Source organism: Oncorhynchus nerka, linkage group LG1 (assembly GCF_034236695.1).
Source record: "Oncorhynchus nerka isolate Pitt River linkage group LG1, Oner_Uvic_2.0, whole genome shotgun sequence".
NCBI lineage: Eukaryota > Metazoa > Chordata > Actinopteri > Salmoniformes > Salmonidae > Oncorhynchus > Oncorhynchus nerka.
In genome coordinates this window covers 39516668-39533612 of record NC_088396.1, presented here as the reverse complement: position 1 = coordinate 39533612, position 16945 = coordinate 39516668, and the positions used below count along the sequence as shown (strand labels likewise).

Sequence of the window (16945 nt, the reverse complement as noted above, 5' to 3'; positions counted from 1 at the left end):
CTAACCCCATGACCAAAAACACACACTCTCTAAAGGTCATAACCCTCTGAAGTCTTCAGTGGTGTTATGTGGACTATGTCAAGGTGCATTCCACAGGAAGTGCACCCCTATTGATGAGACTAACACAAATGTGTGGATGTATTGGACATGTGAGGCATGTAATTCTGTTTCCCTTCCACTCTCTGAATGATTCCCACTGTAGGTCTATCTTAGGATGTCAACCCTGATTACCTGGTCTTCAAACCATTTGATATTAATGAAGATAGCGATAAATAATGACTGTGTTGATCCAGATTAAAATGTCCTGAAATTGACCAAAGATGAGTCTATCAAGTGACTATTTGTAAGCGATTTCCTCCTCTTTGTCTGAAGAGGAGAGGCGAGAAGGATCGGAGGACCAATATGCGGCGTGGTAAGTGTCCATGGTTCCTTTTAATAAGAAATACTAAACATGAACACAACTGAATACAAAAACAATAAACGTAGACCGAACGAACCCCAAAACAGTACCATGTGGTGAAAAACATAACATAGAAATCCCAAAATCATAGAAAAACAAACATAGACTGCCCACCCCAACTCACGCCCTGATCATACTAAATAATGACAAAACAACGGAAATAAAGGTCAGAACGTGACACTATTATAATGTTAGACTGCTATACAGGTTGTTAAATAGTTTATCTAATTCCAATACAAGCTTATTCAGTCTTCCTAAAAATCATGACCACCTTGTTCATTATCTGTCTTCTCTTAACCATGTGTTTTTTATTGTTGACCTTTCAGAAACATGGTTGACTGAAACCATGACAAGGCTTTATGACATGTCTCCATATAATGCTATTCACCACTGTAACATCAAGAGAGAGGGGGGTATGTTATTTGACGTGTATCATTCAGCATTCAGGGCTCAAACCCCCCAGTTTATAATACAGCTTAAGTTACCCATATCTCATTTACTGCAATATTGGCTAGTACATATGCTTCCTACCTACACAAATGACTCATCACACAAAATATATTTGGAAGACTAGCCACCTCCTCTAACTACTTGGCTCCAACTGCCTCTGCGTTTGAGAAACTCAATATATTGTCTATCTACAACATGAATATTGTCCAATGATGCACCTTCATCAACAGATACTCATACCTTCCAGACAGCCTACCTGAACACTTCAAATCAATGGATTCAAAGATTATACCAAGTTAATTCCATAATCCATGCATACAACATTAGACACTGCCATAACTCTAGTAGACACAGAGGTTCCATGCTCTGGAATTCCTATCTTCACAAAATATCATCAACCCTCAATTAACTTCAAACATAGACTAGAAGTCAGCCTGATGAACCAAACTACCCAGTAATATCCTTCCTTGTAACTTAAAGCTCTCTCTCACACACACACACACACACACACACACGGGCACACACACACACACACACGGGCACACGCACACAGACACACTTTGTTTAACTGATTGAACAAACTTTTTTTGTACATATATTTGTATATTGGTTTTGTGGTGTAGTTTTCATATAAGCCCTTTTGGGCTTCCAACCTCACCTGCACACCATTTTTACCTCGTTTTTATCTGCACTATTTGGTCTTTCACTTGTTTTCTTTGGTGCAATTTCTTTCAAATTTTTTGTTGTTGTATATGATTCACAACTTGGAGCCCTAGCTCTTTTTGGACTGAGGACAGGGCTTTGGGACTGAGGGCAGGACTTCAGGGATGAGGACAGGGCTTTGGGACTGATGGCAGGACTTCGGGGATGAGGACAGGGCTTTGGGACTGAGGGCAGGACTTCGGGGATGAGGACAGGGCTTTGGGACTGAGGGCAGGACTTCGGGGATGAGGGCAGGGCTTCGGGGATGAGGACAGGGTTTTGGGACTGAGGGCAGGACTTTGGGGATGAGGACAGGGCTTTGGGACTGAGGGAAGGACTTCGGGGATGAGGACAGGGCTTTGGGACTGAGGGCAGGACTTCGGGGATGAGGACAGGGCTTTGGGACTGAGGGCAGGACTTCGGGGATGAGGACAGGGCTTTGGGACTGGACTGAGGGCAGGACTTCGGGGATGAGGACAGGGCTTTGGGACTGAGGGCAGGACTTCGGGGATGAGGACAGGGCTTTGGGACTGAGGGCAGGACTTCGGGGATGAGGACAGGGCTTCGGGGATGAGGACAGGGCTTTGGGACTGAGGGCAGGACTTCAGGGATGAGGACAGGGCTTTGGGACTGAGGGCAGGGCTTTGGGGTTGAGGACAGGGCTTTGGGACTGAGGGCAGGACTTCGGGGATGAGGACAGGGCTTTGGGACTGAGGGCAGGACTTCGGGGATGAGGACAGGGCTTCGGGGATGAGGACAGGGCTTTGGGACTGAGGGCAGGACTTCGGGGATGAGGACAGGGCTTTGGGACTGAGGGCAGGGCTTTGGGGTTGAGGACAGGGCTTTGGGACTGAGGGCAGGACTTCGGGGATGAGGACAGGGCTTTGGGACTGAGGGCAGGACTTCACGGATGAGGACAGGGCTTTGGGACTGAGGGCAGGACTTCGGGGATGAGGACAGGGCTTTGGGACTGAGGGCAGGACTTCGGGGATGAGGACAGGGCTTTGGGACTGAGGGCAGGGCTTTAGGGTTGAGTTGAGGAGACAAATATGACCTAGATGAGGCTGGTACCTGAGACAGGGGACCCAGGACAGGTAGTCCCAGACAGGCCCGTCACCACTGTTCCTCTCCTCTGCCAGGGGGCCTGATGGGTACCGCTGTGGCTGCTGGCTGTTTGTTCATTCTCAAGGATGTCCCCCCTTCCCATATATTTCTCTCTCACTCTCTTTCTTTCGCCTATTTTCTTTAACATTCCTTTTTACTTATCCCCTCTTCCTCAATCCTTTTCTCTCACTAAAATATATTTACTGGTATTCTCTCTCTCTCTCTCTCTCTCTCTCTCTCTCTCTCTCTCTCTCTCTCTCTCTCTCTCTCTCTCTCTCTCTCTCTCTCTCTCTCTCTCTCTCCTCAGCTCCACTCTGATGATTGGGTTCTATGTCACCTGTCTGATCATCCTGATGGCTGTCATGTTTGTCTCAGCAATCTACTCCTGTTTTGGGGTGAGTAACCATGGATTGAGGACCTGAAAGTACGTACCACCACATTTAATCAGGGCAAGGCGACTGGAAACATGGCCGAATACAAACAGTGTAGTTATTCTCTCCGTAAGGCAATCAAACAAGCAAAGCGTCAGTATAGAGACAAAGTGGAGTCGCAATTCAACAGCTCAAACACGAGACGTATGTGGCAGGGTCTACAGGCAATCATGGACTATAAAGGGAAAACCAGCCCCATCGCTGATATCAATGTCTTGCTCCCAAACAAATTAAACAACGTCTTTGCGCGCTTTGAGGACAATACAGTGCCACCAACACGGCCCGCTACCAAAGCCTGTGGGCTCTCCTTCTCCATGGCCGACGTGAGTAAAATATTTTAACGTGTTAATCCTCGCAAGGCTGCCCGCCCAGACAACTTCCCTAGCCGCGTCCTCAGAGCATGCGCAGACCAGCTGGCTGGTGTGTTTACGGACATATTCAATCAATCCCTATCCCAGTCTGCTGTCCCCACATGCTTCAAGATGGCCACCATTGTTCCTGTTCCCAAGAAAGCTAAGGTAACTGAACGAAATGACTATTGTCCCGTAAGCACTCACTTCTGTCATCATGAAGTGCTTTGAGAGACTAGTCAAGGACAATATCACCTCCACCCTACCTGACACCCTAGACCCACTCCAATTTGCTTACCTCCCCAATAGGTCCACAGACGATGCATTCGCCATCAGACTGCACACTGACCTAACCCATCTGGACAAGAGGAATACCTATGTAAGAATGCTGTTCATTGACTATAGCTCAGCATTCAACACCATAGTACCTTCCAAACTCATCATTAAGCTTAAGACCCTGGGTCTCGACCCTGCCATGTGCACCTGGGTCCTGGACGTCCTGACGGGGCACCCCCAGGTGGTGAAGGTAGCAAACAACATCTCCACTCCACTGATCCTCAACACTGGGGCCCCACAAGCCCCTCCTGTACTCCCTGTTCACCCACGACTGTGTGGCCATGCACACCTCCAACTCAAGTCATCAAGTTTGTAGACGACACTACAGTGGTAGGCTTGATTACCAACAACGACGAGACGGCCTACAGGGAGGAGGTGAAGGCCCTCGGAGTGTGGTGTCAGGAAAATAACCTCTCACTCAATGTCAGCAAAGCAAAAGAGATGATTGTGGACTTCAGGAAACAGCAAAGGGAGCACCTCCCTATCCACATCGACGGGACAGCAGTGGAGAAGGTGGACATTTTTAAGTTCCTCTGTGTACATATCACCGACAAACTGAAATGGTCCACGCACACAGACAGCGTGGTGAAGGCGCAACAGCGCCTCTTCAACCTCAGGAGGCTGAAAAAGTGTGCCTTGTCACCGAAAACCCTCACTAACCTTTACAGGGGCACAATGGAGAGCATCCCGTCGGGCTGAATCACTGCCTGGTACGGCAACTGCACCACCCACAACCACAGGGCTCTCCAGAGGGTGGTGCCGTCTGCACAATGCATCACCAGGGGAAAACTACCTGCCCTCCAGGACACCCACACCACCCGATGTCAAACGAAGGTCAAAAAGATCATCAAGGACAACAACCACCCGAGCCACTGCCTGTTAACCCCGCTTCCATCCAGAAGGCGAGGTCAGTACAGGTCTATCAAAGCTGGGACAGATAGATTGAAAAATAGCTTCTATCTCAAGGCCAAAAGATTGTTAAACAGCCACCACTAGCACAGAGAGGTGGCTGCCTACCTACAGACTTGATATCATTGGCCACTTTAATAAAATGAACACTAGTCACTTTAATAATGCCACTTTAATAATGTTCACATATCTCACATTACTCATTTCATATGTACAGTTGAAGTCGGAAGTTTACATACACTTAGGTTGGAGTCATTAAAACTCGTTTCTCAACCACTCCACAAATTTCTTGTTAACAAACTATAGTTTTGGCAAGTCAGTTAGGACATCTACTTTGTGCATCACACAAGTAATTTTTCCAACAATTGTTTACAGACAGATTATTTCATTTATAATTCACTGTATCACAATTCCAGTGGGTCAGAAGTTTACATACACTAAGTTGACTGTGCCTTTAAACAGCTTGGAAAATTCCAGAAAATGATGTCATGGCTTTAGAAGCTTCTGATAGGCTAATTGACATCATTTGAGTCAATTGGAGGTGTACCTGTGGATGTATTTCAAGGCCTACCTTCAAACTCAGTGCCTCTTTGCTTGACATCATGGGAAAATCAAAAGAAATCAGCCAAGACATAAGAAAACAAATTGTAGACCTCCAAGTCTGGTTCATCCTTTCCAAACACCTGAAGGTACCACGTTCATCTGTACAAACAATAGTATGCAAGTATAAACACCATGGGACCACGCAGCCTTCATACTGCTCAGGCACGAGACGCGTTCTGTCTCCTAGAGATGAACGTACTTTGGTGCAAAAAGTGCAAATCAGTCCCAGAACAACAGCAAAGGACCTTGTGAAGATGCTGGAGGAAACAGGTACAAAAGTATCTATATCCACAGTAAAATGATTCCTATATCGACATAACCTGAAAGGCCGCTCAGCAAGGAAGAAGTCACTGCTTCAAAACCGGCATAACAAATACAGACTACGGTTTGCAACTGCACATGGGGACAAAGGTTGTACTTTTTTGAGAAATGTCCTCTGGTCTGATGAAACAAAAATATAACTATTTTTCCACAATGACCATCGTTATGTTTGGAGGAAAAATGGGAGGCTTGCAAGCTGAAGAACACCATCCCAACCATGAAGCACAGGGGTGGCAGCATCATGTTGTGGGGGTGCTTTGCTGCAGGAGGGACTGGTGCACTTCACATAATAGATGGCTTCATGAAGAAGGAATATTATGTGGATATATTGAAGCAACATCTCAAGACATTAGTCAGGAAGATAAAGCTTGGTCTCTTCCAAATGGACAATGACCCCAAGCATATTTCCAAAGTTGCAGCAAAATGGCTTAAGGACAACAAAGTCAAGGTATTGGAGTGGCCATCACCAAGCCCTGACATCAATCCTATAGAACATTTGTGGGCAGAACTGAAAAAGCATGTGTGAGCAAGGAGGCCTACAAACCTGACTCAGTTACACCTGCTCTGTCAAGAGGAATGGGCCAAATTTCACCCAACTTATTGTGGGAAGCTTGTGGAAGGCTACCCAAAACATTTGACCCAAGTTAAACAAGTTAAAGCCAATGCTACCAAATACTAATTGAGTGTATGTAAACTTCTGACCCACTGGGAATGTGATGAAAGAAATAAAAGCTGAAATAAATAATTTCACATTCTTAAAATAAAGTGGTGATCCCAATGGACCTAAGACAGGGAATTTTTACTAGGAGTAAATGTCAGGGATTGTGAAATACTGAGTTTAAATGTATTTGGCTAAGGTGTATTTAAACTTCAGCTGTATATAACGTATATATCCTTCACTATCTATTCTTTACTATCTATTACATCTTAGCCGCTCTGTCGCTGCTCATCCATATATTTTATACTTATATATTCTTATTCCTTTCCTTTACTAGATTGTGTGTATTAGGTTTAGTTGTGGAATTGTTAGATATTACCTGTTAAATACTGCTGCACTGTCGGATCTAGAAGCAGAAGCATTTCGCTACACTCACAATAACATCTGCTAACCATGTGTAAGTGACCAATAAAATTTGATTTGAGTACTTATGTTTTTCAAGGAATGTGTTTGTGTTCCCGAAGCCTCTGCATACTACGACGTCAATGTCCATACCACAATGTGCAACACCACTGCCCATCCATCCATCCAATACCCACATAGCCACTTAGCCTGACGCGTCTCTTTGGCTGTCTGGGAATGTTGTATCATGCAGTATACATTTATAATATAGTCAGTGCTGTTATCCAGAGCGACTGATACGCGCCGACAAGTGCCTTGCTCAGCGGAACGTCAACATATTTTTCACCTAGTTGGCTCAGGGATTCAAACCAGCGACCTTTCGCTTACTGGCTCCATACTCTTAACCTCTATGCTACCTGGTGCCCCTATAACATGTCTGATTTCACAGCATGACAGGGAAGAACACACAACAGGTAAACCTGCGAGGTGGATGGTATTGATCTTCCCGGCCCTGAGAGCAGCAGTCCCCTGTAGAGTCAGACTGCTCAGTGAGGCATCTAGAGAGGAACTGGCATCTAATTGGGCGAAAGATTAACGTGGATGTAAACTCACTTTAGGGATGTTGATGTTTTGTCAGTTGTGGACATTTGTGATCGACGGCAGCGATCTGATGATGTTATAGCTGTTGTTGTTGTTCCTGGAGGGCCTTCTGTGTATTTCATTTCCTGCTGTCTCCTCATTGGGAAATGGCCGGCTTGGGGGGAATGAAAAGGCCCGAAATCATTCTGTAGTTGAGGGATTAGTGATGAATATTGTCATTGTAGCACTGTAAGCTTTGGAAAACGGAGGGGTTTAGAATTCCAAAGAGGATTCTTTATAACTCCCCAGGTCAAATACGATCCACCAAATCAGTGCGTTTTGCATCCCTTTGATATTTTAAGGAGAAATTGTGCACCAATATTGAATTTTAAAAGACTGTTATATAGACTACATGAAAAATTCTTTAAATCTAATTTTTAATATTGAAAAGACTTACTAAAGTGCCCAAATTCAGCATTTTGACATGTGCATCCTCTGTGATTTCTATCATTTTAACCCATTAAACCCCCAACATTTCTCCAAGTTTCACCATCATTGTAAAGCCCTAGTTATTTGGTTGCTTTGACAGTCATTTCTGAAGATGATTATTTTTCATGTGATTAGTGATTCATTTTAAGAGAGAAAAAAACTGTCCTTCATTTAATAACAAGCCTGTTACATGAACGGAACTCTCACTTTAATATGTATAACTATTCATTTTTAAATACCCTTTTCAAAAGAAACATTGAACATCTAAAAGTAAAATCCTAGTGTAAAAGCAGGTGAGCTGGTTCTACTCTTTTTGGACATTTTCTTTTACATCAACCCTGTTACTTTATTTGGCACTTAATAGGCCCCTACTGTAGCCATTTATATTTAACTTCCTGAGATTGGAACACATGTTTAATATTAAGTTCAACATGTACTCTTCGTGATAGTGTATTCAAATTAAGTTAAATAAACTTCTATTTTTTTCACCAATTCACACTATTCAAAAGAAACCTAACTGGTGGAACTATGAGTCTAGACTTCCGTTATGAAACAAATCAGATCACATTGTTTACATGTTGATCCTGGCATAGCAAGGATTCTGGTTTTGTGGGAAAGGGGTAGGCATCACTTCTACCAGCATGTGTCAAATTGCACCCACAGTCATACCTGGGATTGTTGGCTGTAGGATACAAACATAATGCTCTCTAGTAACCCAAAATACTTGAGACTGACCTACTAAACTGCCCCCCCCCCCAGTTTTTCCCAGCGTCTCTACAGACTCTGTCCAAGATGATAGTCCAGTCCAGACTCAACAGTACCCTGGTGGGAGTCTTCACCATCCTCCTGGTCTTTCTCTCTGCCTTCATCAACATCGTAAGTCCCTGAGCCTCCACTCCAAATGGTTGCACAGATCATTTGAAGGGGTAAACCCTCAAAGCTTACATTAATGAGTGTCTGACATCTGTGGTCATCCTATGTAAAGTCTCCAGGGTTGTGTTCATTTAGGGCTCTTCGTAGCAGAACGTTTTGCAACGGAAAACAAAAAGTATTTATTATTGGAAAGAAGTTCAGACATTTTGTTCCTACTAAACACTACCCAGTTTTCATTCATAATCATGTGAACCCCCTTTGACCTCTGTCCTCTGCCCCCTAGTTCACCTGCAGTACTGGAGACCTGAGGGAGTGCCTGAGCTGGGAACTGAACATCAGTCGCAGCAGTGTGAATGCCTGCCATGCACGCAGCCTCAACTACACCCTCGAATCACTGGACGGCTTCTGTGGCAGCCCCTCACCCAACTGCAACTTCCCTGAGGTGTGTGTGTGTAAAAAACATATGTAAAAATATAAACAACAATATAAATAGAAGAAGCTAGGCTTGAGCAGTCATTCTCACTGTACTGATTATATGCCAGAAGTGGCCAATACTTTTCACAATGGTTATGCTAAAACATTTGCAAATGTTTGACATCTCTCTCTCTCTTTCTATGTCTCCCTCGCCCCTCCCCCTTATCTCTACATCCCTGTCCCCCCTCCAACCACCCTCCCTCACCTGTTCCCGCTCCCTCTCTCTCCCTCCCTGTACCCCATTCACCCTCCCTCCCTCTCTGTTCCCCCTCCCTCTCTCTTCCTCCCTGTTCCCCCTCCCTCTCTCTTCCTCCCTGTTCCCCCTCCCTCTCTCTCTCTCTCTTCCTCCCTGTTCCCCTTCCCTCTCTCTCTCTCTTCCTCCCTGTTCCCCTCCCTCTCTCTCTCTTCCTCCCTGTTCCCCTCCCTCTCTCTCTCTTCCTCCCTGTTCCCCCTCCCTCTCTCTCTCTCTTCCTCTCTGTTCCCCTCCTCTCTCTCTCTCTTCCTCTCTGTTCCCCCTCTCTCTCTCTCTCTTCCTCTCTGTTCCCCCTCTCTCTCTCTTCCTCCCTGTTCCCGCTCCCTCTCTCTCTCTCTCTTCCTCTCTGTTCCCCCTCCTTCTCTCTCTTCCTCTCTGTTCCCCCTCCCTCTCTCTCTTCCTCTCTGTTCCCCCTCCCTCTCTCTCTTCCTCCCTGTTCCCCAACCCTCTCTCTCTCTTCCTCTCTGTTCCCCCTCCCTCTCTCTCTTCCTCCCTGTTCCCCCTCCCTCTCTCTCTCTCTTCCTCCCTGTTCCCCTTCCCTCTCTCTCTCGCTCTCTTCTTCCCTGTTCCCCCTCCCTCTCTCTCTTCCTCCCTGTTCCCCCTCCCTCTCTTCCTCTCTGTTCCCCCTCCCTCTCTCTCTCTCTCTTCCTCCCTGTTCCCCCTCTCTCTCTCTTCCTCCCTGTTCCCCCTCCCTCTCTCTCTCTCTTCCTCCCTGTCCCCCTCTCTCTCTCTCTCTTCCTCCTGTTCCCCCCTCTCTCTCTCTTCCTCCCTGTTCCCCCTCCCTCTCTCTCTTCCTCCCTGTTCCCCCTCTCTCTCTCTTCCTCCCTGTTCCCCCTCCCTCTCTTCCTCTCTGTTCCCCCTCCCTCTCTCTCTTCCTCCCTGTTCCCCCCTCTCTCTCTCTTCCTCCCTGTTCCCCCCTCTCTCTCTCTTCCTCTCTGTTCCCCCTCCCTCCCTCTCCCTCCCTGTACCCCATTCACCCTCCCTCCCTCTCTGTTCCCCCTCCCTCTCTCTCTTCCTCCCTGTTCCCCCTCCCTCTCTCTCTTCCTCCCTGTTCCCCCTCCCTCTCTCTCTCTTCCTCTCTGTTCCCCCCCTCTCTCTTCCTCCCTGTTCCCCCTCCCTCTCTCTCTCTTCCTCCCTGTTCCCCTTCCCTCTCTCTCTCTCTTCCTCCCTGTTCCCCCTCCCTCTCTCTCTCTTCCTCTCTGCTCCCCCTCCCTGTCTCTCTCTCTTCCTCCCTGTTCCCCTTCCCTCTCTCTTCCTCCCTGTTCCCCCTCCCTCTCTCCTTCTCTCTCTTCCTCTCTGTTCCCCCTCTCTCTCCTCCTCCCTGTTCCCCCTCCCTCTCTCTCTTCCTCCCTGTCCCCCTCCCTCTCTCTCTCTTCCTCTCTGTTCCCCCGCCCTCTCTCTCTCTCTCTTCCTCCCTGTTCCCCCTCCCTCTCTCTCTTCCTCCCTGTTCCCCCTCCCTCTCTCTCTTCCTCCCTGTTCCCCTTCCCTCTCTCTCTCTTCCTCCCTGTTCCCCCTCCCTCTCTCTCTCTTCCTCCCTGTTCCCCTTCCCTCTCTCTTCCTCCCTGTTCCCCCTCCCTCTCTCCTCTCTCTCTTCCTCTCTGTTCCCCCTCTCTCTCTCTCTCCTCCTCCCTGTTCCCCCTCCCTCTCTCTCTTCCTCCCTGTCCCCCCTCCCTCTCTCTCTCTTCCTCTCTGTTCCCCCGCCCTCTCTCTCTCTCTTCCTCCCTGTTCCCCCTCCCTCTCTCTCTTCCTCCCTGTTCCCCCTCCCTCTCTCTCTTCCTCCCTGTTCCCCTTCCCTCTCTCTCTCTTCCTCCCTGTTCCCCCTCCCTCTCTCTCTCTTCCTCCCTGTTCCCCTTCCTCTCTCTCTCTCTCTCGTCCTCCCTGTTCCCCTTCCCTCTCTCTCTCTTCCTCTCTGTTCCCCCTCCCTCTCTCACTCTTCCTCCCTGTTCCCCCTTCCTCTCTCTCTCTCTTCCTCTCTGTTCTCCCTCCCTCTCTGTTCCCCCTCCCTCTCTCTATTCCTCTCTGTTCCCCCTCTCTCTCTCTCTTCCTCCCTGTTCCCCTCCCTCTCTCTCTCTTCCCCCTGTTCCCCCTCCCTCCTCTCTGTTTCTCCCTGTTCCCCCTCCCTCTCTCTCTTCCTCCCTGTTCCCCCTCCTTCTCTCTCTTCCTCTCTGTTCCCCCCTCTCTCTCTCTTCCTCCCTGTTCCCCTTCCCTCTCTCTCTCTCTTCCTCCCTCCCTGTTCCCCCTCCCTCTCTCTCTCTCTCTCTTCCTCTCGGTTCCCCCTCCCTCCCTCTCTATCTTCCTCCCTGTTCCCCCTCCCTCTCTCTCTTCCTCCCTGTTCCCCTTCCCTCTCTCTCTTCCTCCCTGTTCCCCTTCCCTCTCTCTCTTCCTCCCTGTTCCCCTTTCCTCTCTCTCTTCCTCTCGGTTCCCCCTCCCTCCCTCTCTCTCTATTCCTCTCTGTTCCCCCTCCCTCTCTCTCTTCCTCCCTGTTCCCCTTCCCTCTCTTCCTCCCTCTCTCTCTTCCTCTCGGTTCCCCCTCCCTCTCTCTCTTCCTCCCTGTTCCCCCTCTCTCTCTCTCTTCCTCTCTGCTCCCCCTCCCTGTCTCTCTCTCTCTCTTCCTCCCTGTTCCCCTTCCCTCTCTCTCTCTCTCTCTTCCTCCCTGTTCCCCCTCCCTCTCTCTCTTCCTCTCTGTTCCCCCTCCCTCTCTCTCTCTCTCTCTCTTCCTCCCTGTTCCCCCTTCCTCTCTCTCTCTTCCTCTCTGTTCTCCCTCCCTCTCTCTCTCTTCCCCCTCCCTCTCTCTCTTCCTCTATGTTCCCCCTCTCTCTCTCTTCCTCCCTGTTCCCCCTCCCTCTCTCTCTCTTCCTCTCTGTTCCCCCTCCCTCTCTCTCTTCCTCCCTGTTCCTCCTCCCTCCCTCTCTCTCCCTCCCTGTTCCCCCACTCTCTCTCGCTCTCTTCCTCCCTGTTCCCCACTCTCTCTCTCTCTCTTTGTTCTCCCTCTCTCTCTCTTCTCCCTGTTCCCCCTTCCTCTCTGTTCTCCCTCCCTCTCTCTCTTCCTCTCTGTTCCCCCTCCCTCTCTCTCTTCCTCTCTGTTCCCCCTCTCTCTCTCTCTTCCTCCCTGTTCCCCTCCCTCTCTCTCTCTTCCCCCTGTTCCCCCTCCCTCTCTCTCTTCCCCCTGTTCCCCCCCTCCCTCTCTCTCTTTTCCTCCCTGTTCCCCCTCCCTCTCTCTCTCTCCTGCTGTAGTACTTCTCTTCCTGTGTGTTGTTGACCCTGCTGGCCAGCTCGGTTTTCCTACAGGTCAGCAGTATAGGTAAACTCCTACTCATGCTCTTCATCGAGATCTTCTACATCCTCATCATGGAGGTGCCAGAGGTCAGCCTGTTCGACAACGTAGACCTGCTGGTCATGGCCAACGCTATGTGAGTAGTTTAGAACACCCATTAGCATGCAGGTACAGCAAGGTAGCAAACAAAGTCATGAAAGGAAGATAGATAACCGATGAGTCAATAGTATTTTATGCTAATGTTCTTCAGAGCGAAGCAGTAACGCGTCGGCTGTCTCATATGTTTGTTTACTGATGTACACCTAGCTTTAGATATGATGGACGAGAACAACTCTGGCCTGTGTAAATTGCCCAGTCGGTAAATGTTAGATTGAGGTGAAAGGTATTGATGGGTGGACTGATGCTTTGCTCTAACCCATGCTATATATTCACGACAAGCAGATTTAAATTAAAACCTGTCCTGAGTTTACTTAATGTAATGGATGACTGTTGGTTAGGTCAGGTCCTGTCTATGGTTATCCGTCTTCAGATGGAGTGGGTTCAGTTGCCTCTCTCCCTAAAATGTTCTTTCTTTGTTTTCTCTTCACAGTGAGCACATAAATGGAACAAGGTGAGATTTATGTAGCTTAACACTATTAAACCAATGGAAACAAATTGAAACGCACAAATGGATTGAGATCAATTGTATCCAATATACTGTAGCTTCAATGCATCATGTAGATCTTCCTGGCACTTCATATGCCTCAGGTAGTTAGATAACATTGATAAACAGTGTTGTGACCTTGTATATGGTTTAGTACTAGTATGTAGTATCTGGCGTTATTGAAGAACATAGAGGCCTCAGGCCTGTAGTTGATCTTTGGTATCTGTCCTCTCTGTCCAGCTGTGTGATGGACTCTAAGGTCCCTCTGAAGATCATGACTCCCGTGGTCATCACTGTCTTCGTCCTGGCTTTGTATCTACACGCCCAGCAGGTGGAGTCCACAGCCAGACTCGACTTCCTCTGGAAACTACAGGTAGGTGTGTGTGTTTGTGTGCCAGCCAAGGTCATTGATACCTCCTTGACCATCCCTCCCTCCCTCCAGGCCACAGAGGAGAAAGAGGAGATGGAGGAGCTACAGGCTTACAACCGTCGCCTCCTCCACAACATCCTCCCCAAAGACGTGGCTGCTCACTTCCTGGCGCGAGAGCGTCGGAACGACGAGCTCTACTACCAGTCCTGTGAGTGTGTGGCCGTCATGTTCGCCTCGATCTCCAACTTCTCTGAGTTCTACATAGAGCTGGAGGCCAACAACGAAGGAGTGGAGTGTCTCAGGCTGCTCAACGAGATCATTGCAGATTTTGACGAGGTGAGAAGGGAGTGGGGAGAGAGAGGTATGAGGATGGGGGGAGGAGGGGAGAGGTATGAGGATGGGGGAGGAGGAGAGAGGTATGAGGATGGGGGAGGAGGAGAGAGGTATGAGGATGGGGGAGGAGGAGAGAGGTATGAGGATGGGGGAGGAGGAGAGAGGTATGAGGATGGGGGAGGAGGAGAGAGGTATGAGGATGGGGGAGGAGGAGAGGTATGAGGATGGGGAGGAGGAGAGAGGTATGAGATGGGGGAGGAGGAGAGGTATGAGGATGGGGAGGAGGAGAGAGGTATGAGAATGGGGGGAGGAGGAGAGAGGTATGAGGATGGGGAGGAGGAGAGAGGTATGAGGATGGGGGAGGAGGAGAGAGGTATGAGAATGGGGAGGAGGAGAGAGGTGTGAGGATGGGGAGGAGGAGAGAGAGGTGTGAGGATGGGGAGAGAGGTGTGAGGATGGGCAGAGGGAGAGAGGTATGAGAATGCGGGGAGGAGGAGAGAGGTGTGAGGATGGGCAGAGGAGAGAGGTATGAGGATGGGGAGAGAGTTGTGAGGATGGGCAGAGGGAGAGAGGTATGAGGATGGGGGGAGGAGGAGAGAGGTATGAGAATGGGGAGGAGGAGAGAGGTGTGAGAATGGGGAGGAGGAGAGAGGTATGAGAATGGGGAGAGAGGTGTGAGGATGGGCAGAGGGAGAGAGGTATGAGGATGGGGGAGGAGGAGAGAGGTGTGAGGATGGGGGAGGAGGAGAGAGGTATGAGAATGGGGAGGAGGAGAGAGGTATGAGAATGGGGAGAGAGGTGTGAGATGGGGAGGAGGAGAGAGGTGTGAGGATGGGGAGGAGAGAGGTATGAGAATGGGGAGAGAGGTGTGAGGATGGGGAGGAGGAGGAGAGAGGTATGAAATGGGGAGAGAGGTGTGAGATGGGCAGAGGGAGAGAGGTATGAGGATGGGGGTAGGAGGAGAGAGGTATGAGAATGGGGAGGAGGAGAGAGGTATGAGAGATGGGGGAGGAGGAGAGAGGTATGAAAAGGGGAGGAGGAGAGAGGTGTGAGAATGGGGAGGAGGAGAGAGGTGTGAGAATGGGGAGGAGGAGAGAGGTGTGAGAATGGGGAGGAGGAGAGAGGTGTGAGGATGGGGAGGAGGAGAGAGGTATGAGAATGCGGGGAGGAGGAGAGAGGTGTGAGGATGGGGGAGAGGAGGAGGTATGAAATGCGGGGAGGAGGAGAGAGGTGTGAGGAGGAGGAGAGAGGTATGAGGATGGGGAGAGAGGTATGAGGATGGGGAGAGAGGTATGAGGATGGGGAGAGAGGTATGAGAATGGGGAGAGGTATGAGAATGGGGAGAGAGGTATGAGGATGGGCAGAGGGAGAGAGGTGTGAGGATGGTCAGAGGGAGAGAGGTGTGAGGATGGTCAGAGGGAGAGAGGTGTGAGGATGGGCAGAGGGAGAGAGGTGTGAGGATGGGCAGAGGGAGAGAGGTGTGAGGATGGGCAGAGGGAGAGGTGTGAGGATGGGCAGAGGGAGAGAGGTGTGAGGATGGGGGAGGAGGAGAGGTGTGAGGATGGGGGAGGAGAGAGAGGTGTGAGGATGGGGAGGAGGAGAGAGGTGTGAGGATGGGGGGAGGAGGAGAGAGGTGTGAGGATGGGGGAGGAGGAGAGAGGTGTGAGGATGGGGAGGAGGAGAGAGGTGTGAGGATGGGGGAGGAGGAGAGAGGTGTGAGGATGGGGGAGGAGGAGAGAGGTGTGAGGATGGGCAGAGGGAGAGAGGTATGAGGATGGGGAGGAGGAGAGAGGTATGAGAATGCGGGGAGGAGGAGAGAGGTGTGAGGATGGGCAGAGGGAGAGAGGTATGAGGATGGGGGAGGAGGAGAGAGGTGTGAGAATGGGGAGGAGAGAGTGTGAGGATGGGGAGGAGGAGAGAGAGGTGTGAGGATGGGGAGGAGGAGAGAGGTGTGAGGATGGGGAGGAGGAGGAGAGAGGTGTGAGGATGGGGGAGGAGGAGAGTGTGAGGATGGGGGAGGAGGAGAGAGGTGTGAGATGGGCAGAGGGAGAGAGGTATGAGGATGGGGGAGGAGGAGAGAGGTGTGAGAATGGGGGGAGGAGGAGAGAGGTGTGAGAATGGGGAGGAGGAGAGAGGTATGAGGAGGAGGAGAGAGTATGAGAATGCGGGGAGGAGGAGAGAGGTATGAGGAGGAGGAGAGAGGTATGAGGAGGAGGAGAGAGGTATGAGGAGGAGGAGAGAGGTATGAGGAGGAGGAGAGAGGTATGAGGAGGAGGAGAGAGTGTGAGAATGCGGGGAGGAGGAGAGAGGTATGAGAATGCGGGGAGGAGGAGAGGTATGAGGATGGGGGAGGAGGAGAGAGGTGTGAGGATGGGGGAGGAGGGGAGAGGTATGAGAATGGGGAGAGAGGTATGAGAATGGGGAGAGAGGTATGAGAATGGGGAGAGAGGTGTGAGGATGGGCAGAGGGAGAGAGGTGTGAGGATGGTCAGAGGGAGAGAGGTGTTTATTTATTTTTTTATTTTTTTTATTTCACCTTTATTTAACCAGGTAGGCTAGTTGAGAACAAGTTCTCATTTGCAACTGCGACCTGGCCAAGATAAAGCATAGCAGTGTGAACAGACAACACAGAGTTACACATGGAGTAAGCAATTAACAAGTCAATAACACAGTAGAAAAAAAATGGGCAGTCTATATACAATGTGTGCAAAAGGCATGAGGAGGTAGGCGAATAATACAATTTTGCAGATTAACACTGGGGTGATAAATGATCAGATGGTCATGTACAGGTAGAGATATTGGTGTGCAAAAGAGCAGAAAAGTAAATAAAAAAATAAAAAAAACAGTATAAAAACAGTATGGGGATGAGGTAGGTGAAAATGGGTGGGCTATTTACCAATAGACTATGTACAGCTGCAGCGATCGGTTAGCT

At 49.5% G+C, this 16945-nt stretch overlaps 2 protein-coding genes across 2 annotated transcripts in view; one reads left to right on the top strand and one right to left on the bottom strand.

The window, feature by feature from the left end:
- LOC115130102 (vesicle-trafficking protein SEC22a) overlaps positions 1-16945 on the bottom strand; it is an 80001-nt gene that overhangs the window by 18721 nt on the left and 44335 nt on the right. The window lies entirely within an intron of this gene.
- The window catches only part of LOC115130118 (adenylate cyclase type 5), a 50182-nt gene that overhangs the window by 11836 nt on the left and 21401 nt on the right, over positions 1-16945 (top strand). Inside the window, exons 7-13 of the mRNA XM_029660908.2 lie at positions 3024-3111; positions 8554-8670; positions 8951-9109; positions 12629-12804; positions 13258-13278; positions 13552-13684; positions 13754-14017. Of these exons, the coding sequence (XP_029516768.2) occupies positions 3024-3111; positions 8554-8670; positions 8951-9109; positions 12629-12804; positions 13258-13278; positions 13552-13684; positions 13754-14017 (958 nt within the window). The remainder of the gene's footprint in view (positions 1-3023; positions 3112-8553; positions 8671-8950; positions 9110-12628; positions 12805-13257; positions 13279-13551; positions 13685-13753; positions 14018-16945) is intronic.